Source organism: Rousettus aegyptiacus, unplaced genomic scaffold (assembly GCF_014176215.1).
Source record: "Rousettus aegyptiacus isolate mRouAeg1 unplaced genomic scaffold, mRouAeg1.p scaffold_m13_p_6, whole genome shotgun sequence".
Lineage (NCBI taxonomy): Eukaryota > Metazoa > Chordata > Mammalia > Chiroptera > Pteropodidae > Rousettus > Rousettus aegyptiacus.
The window spans coordinates 91,509,195-91,528,051 of record NW_023416309.1 but is presented as its reverse complement, the minus strand read 5'-3'; the positions used below and the strand labels follow the sequence as shown (position 1 = coordinate 91,528,051).

The following is an 18,857-nucleotide window of genomic DNA, read 5'->3' as shown; positions in this document are numbered from 1 at the left end:
CTTGGCTTATAATTCTCCATACCTTTTGTTGTTGTTGTTGATATGCCTTTATATCTGATTCTAAAATCTAAGATATTGCTCTTCATGCTATAAAACCTATATTCCATTTCATGGGACGGATTATACTTAAAACATTACAGATGCATATCAGTGGACTGTGGGGAGTCTGTGATTTCTGAATGAAAACAAAGTTTCTGTCTAGAGCAGAAAAGGCAAATAGAGTTCAACTTACTGTCTCAAGTACAGTTTTGTTAAGAATTCCAAGGCCTTATTCAACCTCACCGATGTGTGCCTTGATTGATTAGAGATGTCTGCTATGAGTGCAGAGGGAGGGAGGGGGGACTAGACATGTAGGACACATGCCACATCTCTGCAATCTTTGGTCTTCTAGAGCATAGTGCTAACACAGGAACTCTGCCAGGATGAACGGTAATAATGCATATAGTAGGCTGGAATAGCAAAATAAACAATGACAACCTCCCCCCACCCCAAATATTCAGTATATAAGAGCTTTGCTTTTATGACCCCAGAGGATAACTGATTTCTAGTAGGCATAGATTTCTCATTTCGTTCCAGTCGAAGAGTTCACTAATGACTCTTCAATGATTGTCTGAACTTGGGGTAGGACATCTCATTAGGTTGTCCTCAGGTAGGAAAGAATGTGGGTCATAAATTAATATGAATAAAATTGTCCTTGTCAGCCTAGTATTGCTAATTAAAGGCTTAAGTTTGTGTTTTCTCATTTAAAAAAAAATAAGTAAAAAATAGAAAACACAAAAGAGAATAATTAGAGGTTATGTTTTCTTACCCCTTAACTTTATTTTGCAAGTAGAGTCTATCTTAGGTAATTCTAATGTAATTAGAAATTAAGAGATTGGGGGATGAGAGAGGATGGAGAAGAAGGTACAGTTTCTGCAGTGGAAATGAAAAGCTACTGTTTTTCACTTTTCCTAAATCTGTGACGAATTATTTTAACCTCCACTTTAGTGGACAATTTCAGGAGCCCTCCTACTGAAGACCTCAAATGGCCGCTTTGATTTTTAAGGAGTTAAGAAATACCCACTGACAGACTACTAAGGTCTGAAGCTTAATGAGATGTCAGGGCAATTTCTATGCTCCTAACCAGATAAGGAGAATGTGTGTAGGCACCTCACTATCTTTTGCAGGTATGAGAATCCTGAGCATTTCATTCTTAACAAGACTATAATGAAGAAACCAAAAAAGTACTTAAAGGAGGAAATATTGAGCTTTTTAATATTTTATCCCTCAACATGTTTTAACCCTGAATAAATTGTAAGGTATTGAAATCACTAGTTTGGATATAACCATCTATGTGATAACTGAGTTAGCATATCCAGTTACTAGTACAGTGCCTGATATGTGTAGCGAATAAATATTTATCAAATGAACGAATACCGTCATTACCAATTTAGAGAAGCAGTTGGTGAGAAAAAACTATATGGGCTTTTAGTATTAGACAGACCTGGATTCTAATGTTTGTACCACCACTTTTGAGTGTGACCTTGGTTTAATTGATGTTATTTCGGTTGTCTGTATTTCCCTTTCTCATCCAAAAGCAAGGATAGTGACTTGTATCTCTCAGGATTATTTTGAGAATTAAATAAAATAAGGAGTATAAAACCCTGGCAAAATACCTAGCATATGATGAATGATTAACAGATGTTCATTCTCCCTCCCTGCCTTGTTTTATATGATTGCTATTTGCCAATGAAGGAGTTTTAAATGACAACATTTGCACAGCTGCAAATAGAACCAGTAGCCAAAAGCTACACTTATGCCACTTTCCAGTTTGTCAGAAGCCCTGCGAGGAGCAGAGAGGTTTCATTGCTCAGGAGCCTGAGACCGCTTGCTCTGGATTTTCTATAAATATCTAGGAAGGGATGTGGCGATATGAAGCGCTATGTGAGCAACTGTCATCTAAAGGCAAGGCCAGCCAGCTGGCTGAGGTTGTTCAGAATGGCAAAGCCCGCTGAAATGAATAAAACATCCAGATCTAGACAGCCATCATTAAACTCTTTTCTTCTCCCACTTAATCAATGACAGGTGTAACTGAGGCATGAAGCATGTTTTTTAGTATTTCATTGGGGTAATATAAGCAGATCTGGGACTGTGTAAAGTGCTTTGGAAATTCACCTTTCTGAGTTTATACTTTTATTTAATGTAAATAATTAGAACTTAAAGCCTGGGATTTGAGTAGCTGTTTAGCAAATAAACTCTAGTTAAAATTGTTTGAATTATCAAAATGATTCAATTATTACCTACTATCAAATGTATGACTAGACCTTTTCAAGTTACTTGGATATGAGAATATTGGTAGAGAGGGCTAGTAGTCTTGGTTATTTGGTGACTTATTTAGACTATTTGAATAAACCAAACTTTTTTCTTGATAAAATTTGAATTTCTATACGCCTATATCTGAATCATTTACTGATCATCATTTATAAATAATTAAATTATTATAGATCACGAAGTTACCACTTTTGAGCATTTTATACTCAATAGTATAGCAATAGTAATATATTAGTGAAACTTCTAATGGTTCCATGCATCAAACATTTATTGACCCCCCACTTTTTGTGAACCTGACATTGGGGCTATAAAGATGAGTAGGACATTTCCCTGCATTCCAGAAGCTAACAGCCTAGTGGGCAAAGCTAAACATAATAAGAATTCATTGCCACATGATGTGAATAGTATAAGACTGCTGAGGAAGCAGACTTCACACAAGTACTTTTTATTCAAACGTAATCAAATTTTTATGAATTTTGTGGCAAGTGCTTTAAAGATGCTATAGATATATAATCTGATCATTGAATTAATCAGTCAACATGACTTTATTTCATCTCGTTAAGTTCAAGACCCCTTTTCAGGTGATCATTAATCAATCCCAGTACCTCCTTACCATTGTTGTTGAAATCAACAGAGCCTCTGAGAAGAGTGTAACATAATGGTTAAATTCTCAGAGGTCAGATTTGAATCCAAATCCTGGCCCTTACTAGTTTTATGACCTGGAGTGAGCTATTTTATCTCTCTCAGTATTAATTTTCTTATATATAAAATGAGGACCATAAGTATAACTCTCTTCCTTCTTTAAAATATGCTAAAGTTCTAAAAGACAATTAAGTCCATTTATTCGGGAGTCCAAGGTGGCACCATTGGAAACAATCGGTATGTAAAATTCATGGGAGAACTGTAAAAGTCGGTGGCATGTTTGGTTTTTATCCCATAAGTTTTTACTGTAATAGAAGGTTTCTATGTAAGACCAGTCACTGTCAAGTGGCTTTTGCACTTATCCATTATGGAGTTAATAATACTGATAAAATACCTCATAAAGAAATCCTCAGAGTCTCTTCCTGCTTTGAGATTTTTAGGATATTCAATTCTCTATTATAATATTCATATTTATATTTTTTATATCTGTAGTGTAGTCAGTTTAACTTTGGTAGAAAAATAATATTAGAATAATTATAAAATTAGTTGAAATTTTATGTTTCAAATATTTTGGTTCTTTTTAAGATTTCAAATATGAGTAATTAAGAAAAATACATTTAATCAGATGTTTATTAAACTCATTGGGTAAATTTAGGAAGCCATGTAACTTGTATTATAATTCTTACTATTTTAGTAATATCGTTAAAAATTAAAGCAATTTTTGTATTTCATGCACTTCTACTCAAAAGTGGGAATTTAATGTAGAAACTTAGGCAGTGATCGTGCCAGACTTGATTCTAATTAAATATAGCTTCATTAATCTACATTCTGACAGTCTTTTGTTGATAACATATATTTAAAGTAGCATGAAAATATATATTTATTACATGTATTCTATATTTTAGAAAGAACAACCTCTTTGGTGTGTAAAAGCTATACATGTATTTCCTGGGAAAGTAGTAGTCTCGGCTTCATCTTGAGATACTCTCTTCTTTCTTGACAGTGATTTAGAGTGACACTATCTGCTGTGACAAATGGCCGCCTTTCAGTGTCTTAACGCTCACCAGTCAATGCAGGAATTCCTGTTTGATGGATGGCTTATTTTTCCTTTGAGTGGTGATTTTGAGACCTCAGCACCTTCTAGCTCAGGGTTCTGCTATTCCCTAGTGCCTTAGTGTCCTCTATTTTCAGTTAGTGGATGAGGACTAAGAGTAGAAAAGGCACTCTAGCTTCTTAAATAGCCTTGGCCCACAAGACACAAACGTCAATTATCTCACCTTCCATCAGTGGGAACTTGTCACATGCTCACATAAGGATGTAGTTTAGTGGGAGCTGGGAAATGTAGTCTCTGCCTGGGCAGATGCCTCCAGCTCTATGGTATAGTAACAATATACCAACTACAAAATTCTACGTAATTGTTTATTAGTATCTATTAGTACAGTGTATAGATACCAGTATCAGCAGGACATGTTCTCTGAGTTCTGTATTTTTTTATGCTATCATGATCAAAAGTAGCATCAATTTTTTAAGTTACCCAGAGCTATAATCTGTGACTATAGGAGAATTTCTTTTGTTGAAAAATTAATTGCATCAGCTTTGAACCTGGGATGTTTTGGCTCTATACAAAACTGCCAACAATCTAAGCCTCTGAATGTTCTTCGAAAAAATATAATTAACTTTTTCAAAATTTTTTTCAGGAATTTTCAGTGTTCTAGTTTTGCAAGTCTAATGACATAGCATTTTTTTAATTTTATTTTTTAATTACAGTTAACATTACATATTATTTTATATTAGTTTCATAGCAATTTTTATATAATTATGAATAAGAAGTATTTTACTATAGCTTTCGAGTATGATAATATAATTTGATATCTGAGATCTAAAGATGTTTTTATAACAGCCATGCCCCACGTAATGACATTTTGGTCAGTGATGAACCACGGATATGACGGTGGTGCTGTAAGATTATAATGGAGTTAAAAAATTCCTATCACCTAGTGATGTCGTAGCCACTGTAATGTTGTAGCATAACATATTACTCCTGTGTTTGTGGTGATGCTGGTGTAAAAATATGTTATTGGTTTATGTATTTACTACCCTATGCTTTTTGTCATTATGTTAGTGTTTACTCTTTCCATATATATATATAAAGGTTTGCTCTAAAACCCTGCGTGGTGTTACTCCGGCAGCAGGCTCATACATCTCACATTTGCCGCGTCTCTTGATTGCATCATGTTTTCTTGTGCTGGATTTGATCTCGTGTTGTTCTGTATGGTAGCATGCCGTATAGGCTTGTAGCCTAGGAACGATAAGACTATATCATATAGCCAAGATGAGTAGTAGGCTATTCCATCTAGGTGTGTGTAAGTGCACTCTATGATGTTCACACAATAACAAAATCACCTAACAGTGCCTTTCTCAGAACTTATCCCCATCGTTAAGCAGTGCATGACTAATTGGATTTTTAAAATTGCAAAAGATGGCTCATGTATTTTTTATAGAAAGTACCATAAATATATAATAAAAATAAAATTGTTTTCAAAACTGTAAAGAATTTTTGTGGGATTCTGCTAGTATTTGATCAAAACCTCACTCGATTTCCAAATGCCTTATTACAAAATGCTCAATGTGTTATTAGAAATATTTATTTTGACTTTAGGAGTATATTTCCAAAATTATGTAAGAAGGAGGATGCTTTGTATATCAGTGGGAACAAACTGCCTATAATTTTCTCTTAAACACATTTGGAATGGATGCTTCGTTATTACTAATCTGTACATTCTCATAATCAGTACCTGAGAAGATTACATGCTGCCTCATGGCTTGGTGACTTTTTATAATTTTATTGACATGATTCACTTTTTGTTCTTACCTTCTAATTTATTTTCAATTGGATTATTATTTTTTTTTAAGTATAAATCTTTTATTGTCATTACTACTTGTAGTTTATGGACAATTGTAAAATTTTCCAGTGTTTTCAAGTTAGTGGTGTCAGAAACAGATTAAATTAACATATATTTTCTTATTTGTTCTTGTTTTCTGGTTCATCTGAATGTTATATACATGAGATTATATGTCTACCCCCCCCACCCCCCACACACACACACAAGAACATCAGATCTTAATTACTTTGGCTCATTATTCTACAGCATTATCTTAAACATGATCAAATAATACTTTGAATCTTGCTAAATTTACAATACTATACAAATAGTGCTATCTACAGTGAAAGATTAACAAAAAGACCTCTTTCATCATCACAGATGGTTATAAGAATGAATTTTTACAAAGCTGGAACACTTTTTTTATCTTTAAGCCACTTTTCTCTTAACCTGCTAGCCTATATTTTTATTTTGAAAGAAAACATTTTGCATGCTAGGAGGTAAGAAACAGAAGAGTAAGTATAATAAAATTTAAATAATTCACTTACTTTTTTTGCTAATAAGATAAAACATGTTCTCTTAGGTTTTTTATTTAAAAAGCTCTAAAATGTGTCTTTCAGTTTACTATTATAAAAGAAAAAAACTCAACACTGTCATCTTTCCAAATCAAATATTAATGTTTTCCAATAACAGATTTGGCAGTTATTCAGAGGCGAGTAGTAGTATGCTTTTTAGATATTCAGTTATCTAAATATTTAGATATTCAAATCTCAACTGCTGTTGATTATTCCCCAAGTCAAGTCAGATGCAGTCTCTGCAGGAACATTTGCCAGAGGTACTGTATGTTCAAAAACGGAAGATTTTTTTGTTTCATAGTCAGCCTCATTTATTTTCAAGACCTTTAAATTTTTCATACTAAGTAGCAGCATCTCACTTTATGAACCATGAGGTCTTTATTAATTAAACAGAGTCAACAAGGCTGATTTATTCTCTCTCTTAGTTGAATTACCAAGCACACAAATCAGAGAGGAAGTATTTCTAATACTAGAATTTTCTCCAACTCAGTAAATTTGGGATTATCTCATCATACTGATTATGTCAAAGCTCTTTGGTTACTGTGCTCACTATCACATAAAATCGAACGGTATACACACAAATGCCCCATTCTAGCATCCAAGTTTCTCTTACAAAAATCAGAAAGCCCTAATTATCAATAAAGCTAGCCATGGTCATTTATTGAATGTATACTCACTGCCAGCACTTTACATGCGTCACCTGAGTTTTAGAAGCATTGGCTCTGGATGTTTTTCCAAAAGACCAGAAGTGAAGTGTGTACTTGAATTATAGAACAGTATCTCCTATTGCCTAAGTTTGATTTTTTCTAGTCGGTAGCTGTTATCATTGCATTTTTGGTATTTAGGATTTTTTTAAAATGTACAGAAAAGCATATTGTGAACATAAAATTAATTAATAACTTATGGTATTATATTTGTATTTGAAGTAAGATCAGATATTATTTGTTGCTTAAAAGTGCTAAATGGAGGTTGCTGGCAAGGATGACTTTCTGGTGGAACTTTCTAATATTCATTGAGAATCTATAACTACATATATTTCTTAGACGTTTTGCTTTTGATTATTTTAAATGATCAGTTCAATGGAATATTCACATATGGGCAATTTCAAGCATGAGAATATTATTTTTTAAAGTCAAAGAGGAAATCATGCACCCGAACTTACCCTTCAGTTAATTATTCTTGTTTTTATTCTATTCCACCCTCCCCAATTAGAGAACATTGTAGAGGAGAGAGTATTTGTAATAATTTAAAGTCTCTTTTGTAATAACATTGTAAATGTGCTAATAAACATTAAAGTATGTATACCAAAATTTTAAAATTAGAAAAACTATCTCATCAGGCTTTTACCTTTTTAGTTTTAAACATGTATTTTGTACAAAATAATGTGTCCTCATTTCACCTTGCAGCAGCATTTTAGCCCACTTATATTACACTCATTAGTATTTATTTAAAACCACTTTCAATTTAGGCAGCTTTCCAGCTTTATAAAGGCCTTGAAATGAAGTTAACCTGTGCAGAGACAAATACTTTAGTAGGTTTAGCCTCCATAATTAGAAATTCCATTAAATCGTTTTAGAGATGATAGTAACATGGATTACTGTCAAGAGAATAATGATTCTTTGTACCACGTAACTGCACTCTGAGGTTCTGAAACTATGAAGATGTCTGAAGTCTGGGCCTTACCACCTTCACCTTTACTCTTAGCTAATCGTGAAACTATCAGTGATCTTCTTCCATAGAAAGATGCATTTTTAATACTTAAACAAAGAAGTGGAACAATTTGTATAAAGGAATATGGATTGAATTTAAGAGTATAGGATTGGAAACCAACCAAGTCCAGTAATGACAGTGAAAGCAACCATTTGTACTAAGTCCAGCATTTTCAGTTATTGTCATCAACAGCCAATAAAGCAAGTGCAATTTTGTGATAATTCCCAAATAGTGCTCTGCAGAACACTAGCCCTATGTGAGTGCTGATAGGGGCATGTTAGTTTGAGGAATATCACATACTCTTGGAGAGTCATAGAACACAGTGGTATATTTAAGCTCTGGGAAATCCTACTAAAGAAACCTACTTAACTATGTTAAACCTAGTGTATCTCAGAGTTATTTGACCATAGAATTCCCTCTTCACATAACATTTATTTAAAACCCTTGGAACACACTTTGAAAAATGTTACCCTGTAGTGTAGGGGATACTTTCATTCAGATCCTCAACCTTATTTGATTCTCATAAGTGCCAGTCCTCAAAAGGACTTGTTCTAAGATCTGATGCTGCTTCTGAGGTTGAATTTAAATAGGCTAGGGTGGGACAGATTGTGCTAGGTAGGATAGGTGAGGGCAGTGGGATCAATCAGGGCTGGGAAGAGTATCCAAGGAGAAGAAACGAATCGTCCGAATTTCAGAAGCTGCCTGTCCAGACTCAGGAGCCAGGCAGATAGTGGTGGCTTTATCAGATTCATCTTTCCGAAGGCTGGAAGTTGGGTACTAGGTCTGAGAAACAAGCTTTGTGATGTTTCACCACTACCTGAGCATGCCCCGTATCTCGTGTTTGTCCTTATATCTGTTTGTGTTCTTCCCTGAAATGTCTAGTCATTTATTTTGAGAACATGTTAGGTACCATAAATTCAGAATAGTTACTGCCCTTAAGGAGCTTTATATGTAGTAAGAAAGCCTAAAAATAAATAGGTATTTATAATATAACATAGTTAGAGATAAGACCATGGGCACAGATTGGAGGAATCTAGAGGAAGATTTGGTTCTTTACAATTAGTATGAGTTAACTAGATTAACAGTGTGGGAGGGAGGAAGATTGTAGCAGAGGAAAAAGTACTGTTGAAGCAGATTAAAAAAAAAAGGTATATTTTACTATAGAGTATGTATTTGATCGAGAAAACATTGGTTTGCACTGAATTTTTAGCAAGTGAGCAACAGTATATGATTTGTCATTAGAAAGATCTCTTGGCTGGAGTGGAGCCTGAATTAGAAAAGAGTTAGAACAGAGGCAGAGAGACAAGCAATTTCAGTGACCCAGGCAATAGCACTGGAAAAGGAGAAGGAAGGAGGAGATTCCAGAGATGTTACAGCAAGACAGTCACAGGACTTGCTGACTGAACAGACGTCAGGTAAGGAAAAGCAAGGAATCAAAGGTGAAGAATTCTCTTGCACTTCTTTTCACCAGAGAAGAACAAATGAAATGTTTTTTGCTGAGCTTTAAAACATGTCTAAAACTTATTGAAACAATTGGATCCAGTTCCAGTTGCTTACTGCAGTAGGGTAGAAAATGTCACTAGATCGTACTTGCATGGATGGGTAGAAGGACAGTCTTCCAGATTGTAATTGCGTTCCTTGTTCTTCTCAAGTCACGTAACACAGACTACATCCTGGATCCATCCCGTGATGAGTGCACTGAACCCGTCTTGCTCAGAGGAGAATGAAGAGGATTGCTCCAGAGAACTTCCTGACCAGAAGAGTTAATAGTGTTCTGTAGGAAGTTGAGCACCATGGTCTTCTAGCGTCTCAGTCCACGTAGATGACTCTGAGACTCAATGATCTAAAATAGGAGTAAAACATACTATTTATTGAAGTCGTGAAAATGGAGACTCTGGATTTAGCCTATTTTTGTAAAATTTTTTGATATAACTGTATACATTTATTTACGAGATCAATTGCCACTATAGTAGTTCTTTAAGAATAATCTAGTCATGTTTTTTGAAATCATATATAAGTAGCTTTTTGTATTATGTATACTTTTTCATATGTAATTTTATATACAATTCTTTACAGTGTATCTGATATAATGATTTTTATAACTTTGACTTATGTTGGAAAATTATATGAACATAGTGAAACATTTCATTTATTTGATAATTCACCAACCTTTTATACTGGTATCATAGGAAAGTGATTTAAGAAAGCTGTTGGTGTTTTTTTAAAGATTACAATTAGACAGCTATCTCACAGGCCACTGAATACAGTCTGCATTTTTCTGGGGCTTTCTAATTTACATAATGCTTTTTAGACCCTGTTTTATTTAAACCATATAACACGCCTGTGAGGCACATCCAGTGGGTAATTTCTATTCTTGTTTTTCGGTTAGGGAAATAGTGATTCAGAGAAATGAGGCGCCTTGTCCTGGAGCCGAAACCCATACCTAAATCTTCGGATTCCACGCCCAGGCCTCTTTCCACTGCACCCTGCTGTCGCAGCAGAGGGAGGTTACAGCCCAGCACGCGGGGCACCGTGGTTCTGTTGATGCAGCTGAGCTCCACAGCTGTGCACTCCCGTGGCCACAGAGATTCAGGAGGCACCTTGAGTTAAACATGGCCCCCACATAACCCCACTGTTCTCCTATAAACCCTACCCCCTTCTTCACCCCCAAACCCTCGCCAGGTAAGAGCACAGTTTTATGATGTTTCAACAGGCTTCTTGCAGCAGCTCGCATTCTCCCGAAGTAAAAGAGCTGGCTCACCCTCAGGGAATCTCCCTGCTTAGGTTGCCCTTGCCAGAAAGAGCAGTTGAGGAGAGGTGATGAGAAGAGGGGCACCCAGACTCTCCTCTGCTATTGAAAGAGAGACACCCTTGAACTACTCTGCTATGAGTCCAAGGCTGACCTCATTATTGCTGATATCACCCTTCACATTAATTATATGAATGATCAGAATACCTGTTCCCAAACCACGCCTGGTAACATTGGGAAGCCGGTGTTTGTCACTCTGGCCTACTCTTTTCTCTCCCCCTGCCCATCACTAATATTCCTCTTCTTCTTCTTATCCTCCTCTCCTTTTCCCTCCCTTCTCTTGCTCTCCCTCTCTCCCCACCTCTGAAATACAAGTAGGAAAACAACACAGAACTTTGAGGAACCTTGGGGATCATCAGCTTCAGTGATTTGCAAACATTTTCAGTTTTTCGAATGACTTCTTATGCAGAATCCCAATATATTATTAACAGATTTAAAAATATATATATTGCTGCTCTGCTTGAAACAAGGCCTGGAGCCCAATGAAAGCAACTCCCAGCACTGCTGTGCAAACCTGGGTTCCTCGGGATGTAGAGTGAGAATCATCAGTCCTAAGTGTTTACACAGTGAGACAGTTAGTGGCCAGGGCAAGATCAGACCTAGATCCTAAGTCTCCTGGTCTATTAAATTTCATATGGCATATAATATCGATGTCTGTTTTAAATATATGTATACATTGTGTTTGTCCATACATTTCTGACAATATGTAGGATTTATAATTTATGTCTTGAATTAAATAACATAAGGTCACATCAGACTGGTAGTCACCCATTATCCCTGAGAAAAGTTTCAGAACGGCTGGAGAAGATTTGTGTTTCACCTGACAGCTCTTTGAATGTTAGGAAGCTTTAGGAAAACAAGTTTTAAGAGAAGCCCCTGAGGGAGCTCTTTCCTTGTATCCCCCAGAGGTGAGTGAGATTCTCAAACACCTGAAGTTACTTTTATAAGTTCATATGTATAATTGTGAAAGTACAGACTTTTCGTTGGTGCTAAATTAATGGTATGAAATTTCCCTCCCCATTCTGGGAGTGTTTTTCTAATTTGCTTCTAGTGAGGAAACACAGAGGAGATGCTAGAGTCACTTGAGATCAAGGTCCTCGGGCACACATTTCACTGACAGACACCTCATATGTTAACTCTGCTGTTTTGTGCTGCTTTACTCTCTGCTTCTGTCAAATACCTAATGAAAAAGGCCTGTAAAAACTGTAATATTTATTAAGCATTTTGTGCCATACATTATGATTAGCACTTTGCATATGTTATTTCATTATCGTCTTAAAACAACCCATGAGGCAGGAATTATAATTACCTTATTTTGTGAAGGAGAAACTTAGGTTTAGAGAGAGTTGCTAATCTTTGCTTTACAGTCACACAGCATCTATGTGTAGAAGCTGGATTTAAGGCAGGTCCCACAGAGCCAGTTCTGTGCACAGCTTAGATTTCATTGTATGTAAATCTAAGGGCGGAGCTGGGATCTGTGGGTTAATTTTACAAAGAGGCAGGTTCCAGCACAGTGAAATAAGGAACTTTCTGGTAGTTAGTGCTCAGGAAAGAATTTCCCAGGAGAAAGTGTAATCTCTGTTCAGGTGGCGTTCAGTCAATCTGAACTCCTTGCTATAGGAAAGTTGCTGAGGATGTTCAGGGTCTGAATTGGCTGGAACCATCTGAGCACTCTCTGAAATCCCCTCCTCTTTATGCTTCTGTGGCCTCTAAACCAACGGATAAAAGCTCTAAGAGATGCTCAAAGAAATATATGGTGAGGACTCGTTAAGAATTTTTTTCCATTGCAGAACAAACCCCAAATTAATATTTGGTGAGTTGACATTTACGTAGCTAGTTTTTCTTTCTTTAATATAAATCAACCCTATCAATGTGGTCACTGTAAACTTTTCTCCGTTGACCTACTGACTCTAATTTTAGGGTTAGAACAATGTTCTCAGTGTTCTAATGTCCTTCCATCTTATACAAAAGAGCAACCAGGTTTAACCATCTTTATTAATTCTCAGAATATTTGCTGAGCACCAACAGTGTGCCAAGCAAGCGCTATGTTAGGCTATGGTGAAGTCAGCCAATTAGCTTGCCACTTCCTGGGTTCTGCTTATTGTTGGTAAAAAGCAGAAAGCTCCTCAGGTGGCCAGAATTGAGCAGCTCCTCTTACATTTTTGAACTTTAAAAACATCTATTTCTACTTAAAAATCAAGTAGTATAGAATTGAAAAAAGTAAAAAAAAAATAGCCCATCTCAGTTTTCAGAGATAGCTATCACTAATATTTGATGAGAATTTTCACTTTAAGGAAGTCATACTATTGAGCAGCTTTCTTTTAACTTAATATACCATGGTCATTATTTTTTTTATGTGAATACATAGGTTAATGTTTTATTTCAAATGTCTGCATAAAATACTACCCAAATAACTCGTAATTTCTGTAGCCAGCAATCTGTCTATGGGCACTTAGGCTGTTCGAAGTTTCCTTCTGTTACTCGCAATGTCACAGTGAACATTCTTATATTTAAATTTTTATATTCATTAAATCCTTTTCCTCATATACCTGTCTTGTGCCAACATGTCTATAGTGGGAATACATTCATAATGGTAAATTGCTATGTCAAAGATATGATCATTCTAATTTTGGTAAGCATTCATAAATTTTCCTCCATAAAAATAGAACCAATTTACATTACCACCAATAGCATATAACAGCCTCTTTTCTCTGTATTACAGGACTTGTTTTGGTCCTAAGACTGCCAATAATGTTTCCAATTGTTTTTGTCTTCCGAAAAGTAACCTTCTTTCAACATTGCCTAAGGACCTGAACTTTTTCCTTATTAGGTTTCAGTTAATTGTCCTGCAGCAGCAGAGACTGACTCACTGTGTAGAGAGGAGTCTGGCAGTGATGAATTCACTGTCTGTCAAACACATTGGTGCTCTCAGCTTTTTACCTGAAAATATTGACCTTTCCTATTATATATTATAAAAGTAATGAGGACCAACTTTTAAGTGAGAGCCCTTGGAAAAGTGCAAGGCACAATGCAAACTGACCTACAAGTTTTTTTGAGCCACAGTTTCCCCATCTGTATAAGGAGGATAGTAATCCCAAGCCTCTTTCCAAATCAGTTCAACTCAGCAACCATTTCCTGAGCACCTGCTAAATGCCAGCTAGACAAGATGCAAGGCCTTGAAGTGACCATGCTAAGTGGTACTGGTTCCCAAATCAAGAAGCTCATAATCTAAAACCTTTTCCTTTCTTTTCTTTTCTTGCAAAAATCTTTTATTTTTTCCTGAAAGGAGTAAGAAGTTATGGGTTTGTTTAGTAAGAACCCCTTGAAGAGAGGCCCTTTATCACTCTCTGAAATTTAAATAATTCCAAAATAATATTAACAACACCCCTCGCCTAGAAATGAAAAGAAACATACTGTATGAAGGACCTCTCCAATAATAAATGCAAAGCAGCTGTAAAAATATAGAGTCAAATGATACTTTCATAAAATGTTTTCAAAATTAGAAAATATTATTCTTTAGGGGGAAATGGGACATTTTTATTTTCTCTAAGTGCAATGCAGTTTTTTCAAGGGTCAACAAACCTGAATTTTACAATTTTTTAGAACAGAAAGAACTAAGCTAACTTTAAAACTCTACTAAAACTGACATACTTTACTGCGTATAACTTTTGTGAAGATGAACTTTAAACAGAATATGCCTGTGGAGCTTAACTTTAGAAATAAAATACCCAAAATATTTTAACCACAACTATCCACATATAGTTTCATTGTGCCTGCATTATGATCATGTAAATATTAAATGCAATTCTGCATTTGCCTTCTTCACTTGATTTTTTTTTTACATTTGACTGCTTTGGTCAACTTTTTTATTTGAGTTTTACTCTTGGGGTAGGGCATCTAAGGGAAAGTGCAGTCATATTAATAGCTTGGACCCCCCCCCCCATTCCCATTCCCCCACCACCAAGTTCCCTTTCATCACTACCCTGTTTATTTCTTTTACATTATTTATCAATTTGTAATAATATTTTGTTTATTATCTTATTAATAGGAGTGATAATAGGAGTAAACTTCATGTGGGCAGGGATGTCTCTGTCTTGTTCACTATTGTGTCTTCAGGACCTAGCACAGTGCCTGTTACATAGTAGGTGTTCAGTGCATACTTGCCCAATTTAAGGCGTAATATTCTGTCCATAATTAAGACTTAGTTCCCAGCTTAACTCTCATGCCTTTGTAGTCATTTATTCATTGAAACACTTACCAAGTGCTGCTAGATGCCCCGCACTTTGCTAAGTACCAGGGAAACAATGCCAAACAGACTTTGTGATCTTAGCTCCAATGTCATTATATTTTACACAAAAGACTTTTAACATAAATCAACCAAAGCTTTTCCATTTATTTCTTTCTTCCCCTTTTTATTCCATATTTAAACTTCTAGGCCATTAAATGTTCATTGCCTCAAGAAAAGAGGTGTGACAGCAGAAAGCAGAGGAACACATCTTTGAGTTTCAAAAATCTGGCTTCTTAGGGAACTGGAAAGAATTCATGATTTAGATCAAAGATTTAAGAGCCCACATAATGAGGAAGAACAAGGCTTTCCTACTCCCTGTCTGGAAAATAATTCCCCTGACTGTAAAGGAAGAGACAAAAATATTGATGGGGTTCAGAGAGAGGGTCACGAGCACACCTCCTGGAGCCACCTTCCTGGCAGCAGCAACACCCCAGTTATATTTGTTAGTTTTGAGAGCAGTAGAGACACATTCTTCATTGTACCCGAGGATGGAAATGATTGTATGGTATGTCTAAGGTGATGGGCCTTGGACAGCTTCAGTGATCCTCCAGCCCAATGTGCAAATTAGAAAATCAAATCAATTTCCATGAGCCCAAAAGAATTGTAGGATTAGCAGAAAGACCCTCTGGTCTCGAGTGAGGATTTTTTTCATTGGATCCCCATGTCTTCTCATTGAAACCCAGTTGGGACAGTGGCATCAGACCCTCCAAACCCAGAGTGACTTTGTACTAGATGAGCATCCCAGAGTTCAGCAGCAACTGCAAAAAATGAAGGGAACTGCAGGCTGGCCAAGGTTAGCGTTGGTCTGGATCATTTATTCCCTACTCCTGATGTTTCCTTTCTCACGGAGGGAGCTGCTTTAGACTAACACTTCTGGCCTATGCACTCTCAGTGACTTACATGTTTGGCGATTTTGAGATGAACAACAAGACATGTTCTGTTTCTAGAGCATTTCTTAAATACATTCCCTTTTCTCTGTTCCATGCAAACAATACCTATTTGTTTTTTGTATTTTTCTCATTTATATTCTGGATATTGCACTGTAGGCAATGTAACTTCCTCCCTCTCCACCACCCGTGTCCTCATCAATCTATCTACCATATTTCCATCGGAATTATCTTTCTAAAAAAATTTGATTCTGTTGCCTTCTTGCTACTTTTCAGTAGTTCTCTAGCACTTGCCATTATCTGACCCCTTCTGCTTTCTCTCCAGCCTCATTTTTCATCCCCAACAATCATCCAAACAGACTGTTTATTCTCTCCGTCTTGGGAATTTCTTCTGCTTCATTACATCAACAGATTTCTTCTCATTCAAGATATCATTCTCGATTCAACTCTTCTGTGAAGATCTTGACACGCTTTCTTCCCTGTGCCCAGCACTGGCTCTCTAAGATGCCACCACTGCATTTTTTCCTACATGCCCAGCCCCTCTTCCCAACTCTGGAGTGGTGGAGCAAGAACTTCCATCCCAAAAGGTGCTGCTGACCTGTTTTTCCAGAAATGCACTAGGTTACCACATATATTTACTAATTTATTTTTTATCTAATGAGCTGGATGATTGAGTCTTAAAGGCTTGAAATCTGGTTCTGTTTTCTCTTTCGTGCATTCTCTCTTCATGTGGTAACAAAAATCTGGTTAAAGCCAACTACTAGTCTCTCCCACTGTGTCTGTCCCACTCAATGTCAGTAGCTAAGCGAGTAAATCAGGTGGAGCTGGGAGGGAAATGGGAAGATGGGCAACTGGCTCAGATAGTCTAGTTTCTTACTTGTACTGTTGCATTGGGGTGTTGTTAATCAGAACTCTGGAGTGTGAGATGGTTAACTGGGAGGAGCCACACTCTAAAATCCTACCTCAGCCTCCATCTCTGCACAGCTCTTAATAAAGATTCTTTCACATTATATTTGCATTTAATTTGGCCAGGAAAGAGAGATGTCTCTCTCCTATTAGACTTTGAGCCCCCTGTAAGTCAGAGTCTATATATTGTTTTTCATTTCTTGCATAAGACACGGCATAGTAATATTCAATAAATGTTTACAGAATAAATTTAAAAAGTGGTTCATTGTTTCCAAAAACTCTTTTAGCTCTTTCCTGCTTTCTGGCAGGTTGAAACAAAATGAATGAAAAAGAAAATGGGATGAGAGTTTAAGCATGTCTACATTAACTAGTTCTACTAACACTGGAACAATATAATGAATTTTGCTGAAGAAGGAATGTATGCTACATAAGTTTGGCCATAAAACTGTGATAGCAGTGGGGTATGGTAAAGCACATACTCAAACACTGTTGATTTGCCCAAAGTTTTGAAAAAATAAAACAGAATAATTTTGGTATGAAAGCTTAAAAGCAAAATACAAGGCTAGTGCATTTCAAGGCAACAGCGTTCAAACTTCTGTTCTTATAGATTAATTCATCATGTTGCTGAAGAATTTGTTTGGCACAAGGGAGCTGTGTATTGCCACAGTACTCTGAAAGTGCAGAAATTAACTCATCTATAACTAAGCCCACTGGAATTACTTGACTGTTGCTGTTTCCCAATGGAGAAATTCATCTTTCATCAGCAAAATATAAAAAGGAAAAACAGGAAGACAAAACAAATGGGGCAGATAATAAAGTTACCTTGGTATATAGACAGTTCGGGTCAGGTATTTCTCTGGAATGGATTGTGAAAAGGTGTTTGTGGGTAGATCCTATCTCTATATACTGAGTAGTTTTATTATTCAGGGAAATAATCTATGCATTTAATCTAATGCTAGCTTTTTATTTTTGCATGGTGATCACCTGAGTTATATAAAAAGTTTTGTGATCGTCACAGAAAGAAATTTAAAAGCTCGCACCAAATTAAACACATGGAGCACTTTTCTGAATGGTAAAAGTGCTTACTATAAGAAAAATCTGAAGGAAATGGGGTTTCTTATTCCTCCAAAGTGCGTATATATCTGTGTGCATATGATACAGACACACAGACACACACATCATATATATATATCACATACACAGAGATGTGTACACACTTTAGAGGAATAACATTTAATAGTCTAAAGTCTACAAAATTTCAGGACTATGACCAAACTGGTGATTTCTCACCAGTGAAACCCATACTATGAATCACAGAGAGTGAGAAATCTATGCACATATCTCAGTTTTCCTGATATTGCTAAGATTGTTTCTTGATTACATTCCTTCTGTCTCTTTGAATAGTGTTTCACCAAATTTCAGACTCCATCAATTATAGGACTCACCATTATTTTATGTATCCCTAAATTTGAAAAAGGCATTTAAAATATGACATAGTACTTTGAATTTTTGTCTTATGGCCCTTTAAGTAAATCTAAGAGCTTTTTGTACGTATATTTTTATCAGGTGTTTATATAAAGAAAAATGAAATTCAAATAAATTGTGATATTCCTAAAACTTCTATATATTTAGAATGGAGCTTTTCTGAATCTCTATTTTGAATCAGTTGCCATCAACATTTTTCACAGTAGCATTCTTTCTGCCATCAAAATGAAGCATTTCTTAAAGGAGTGCTCCACTACTGTCTCTGGGAATTTTTTCCCCTCTAGTCTTTGACATCGATTTTGATGCCAGCATTTTTTTTTAACTTTTCAAAAGAATTTAATAAAAGAATTTTAGACAACAATC

The 18,857-nt window shown here is 36.0% G+C and overlaps 1 protein-coding gene across 9 annotated transcripts in view; it reads left to right on the top strand.

The window, feature by feature from the left end:
* The window catches only part of STXBP4 (syntaxin binding protein 4), a 149,539-nt gene that overhangs the window by 116,075 nt on the left and 14,607 nt on the right, over window positions 1-18,857 (top strand). For 8 of the 9 annotated variants that reach the window (XM_036223393.1, XM_036223388.1, XM_036223392.1 and 5 more), the window contains one exon: window positions 9,772-13,160. The exons of the other annotated variant lie outside the window; for it this stretch is intronic. In XM_036223393.1, coding sequence (XP_036079286.1) covers window positions 9,772-9,886 — 115 coding nt within the window. In that variant the 3' untranslated portion in view covers window positions 9,887-13,160. Of the gene's footprint in view, window positions 1-9,771; window positions 13,161-18,857 lie in introns of those variants that run through there. 9 annotated transcript variants of the gene reach the window in all.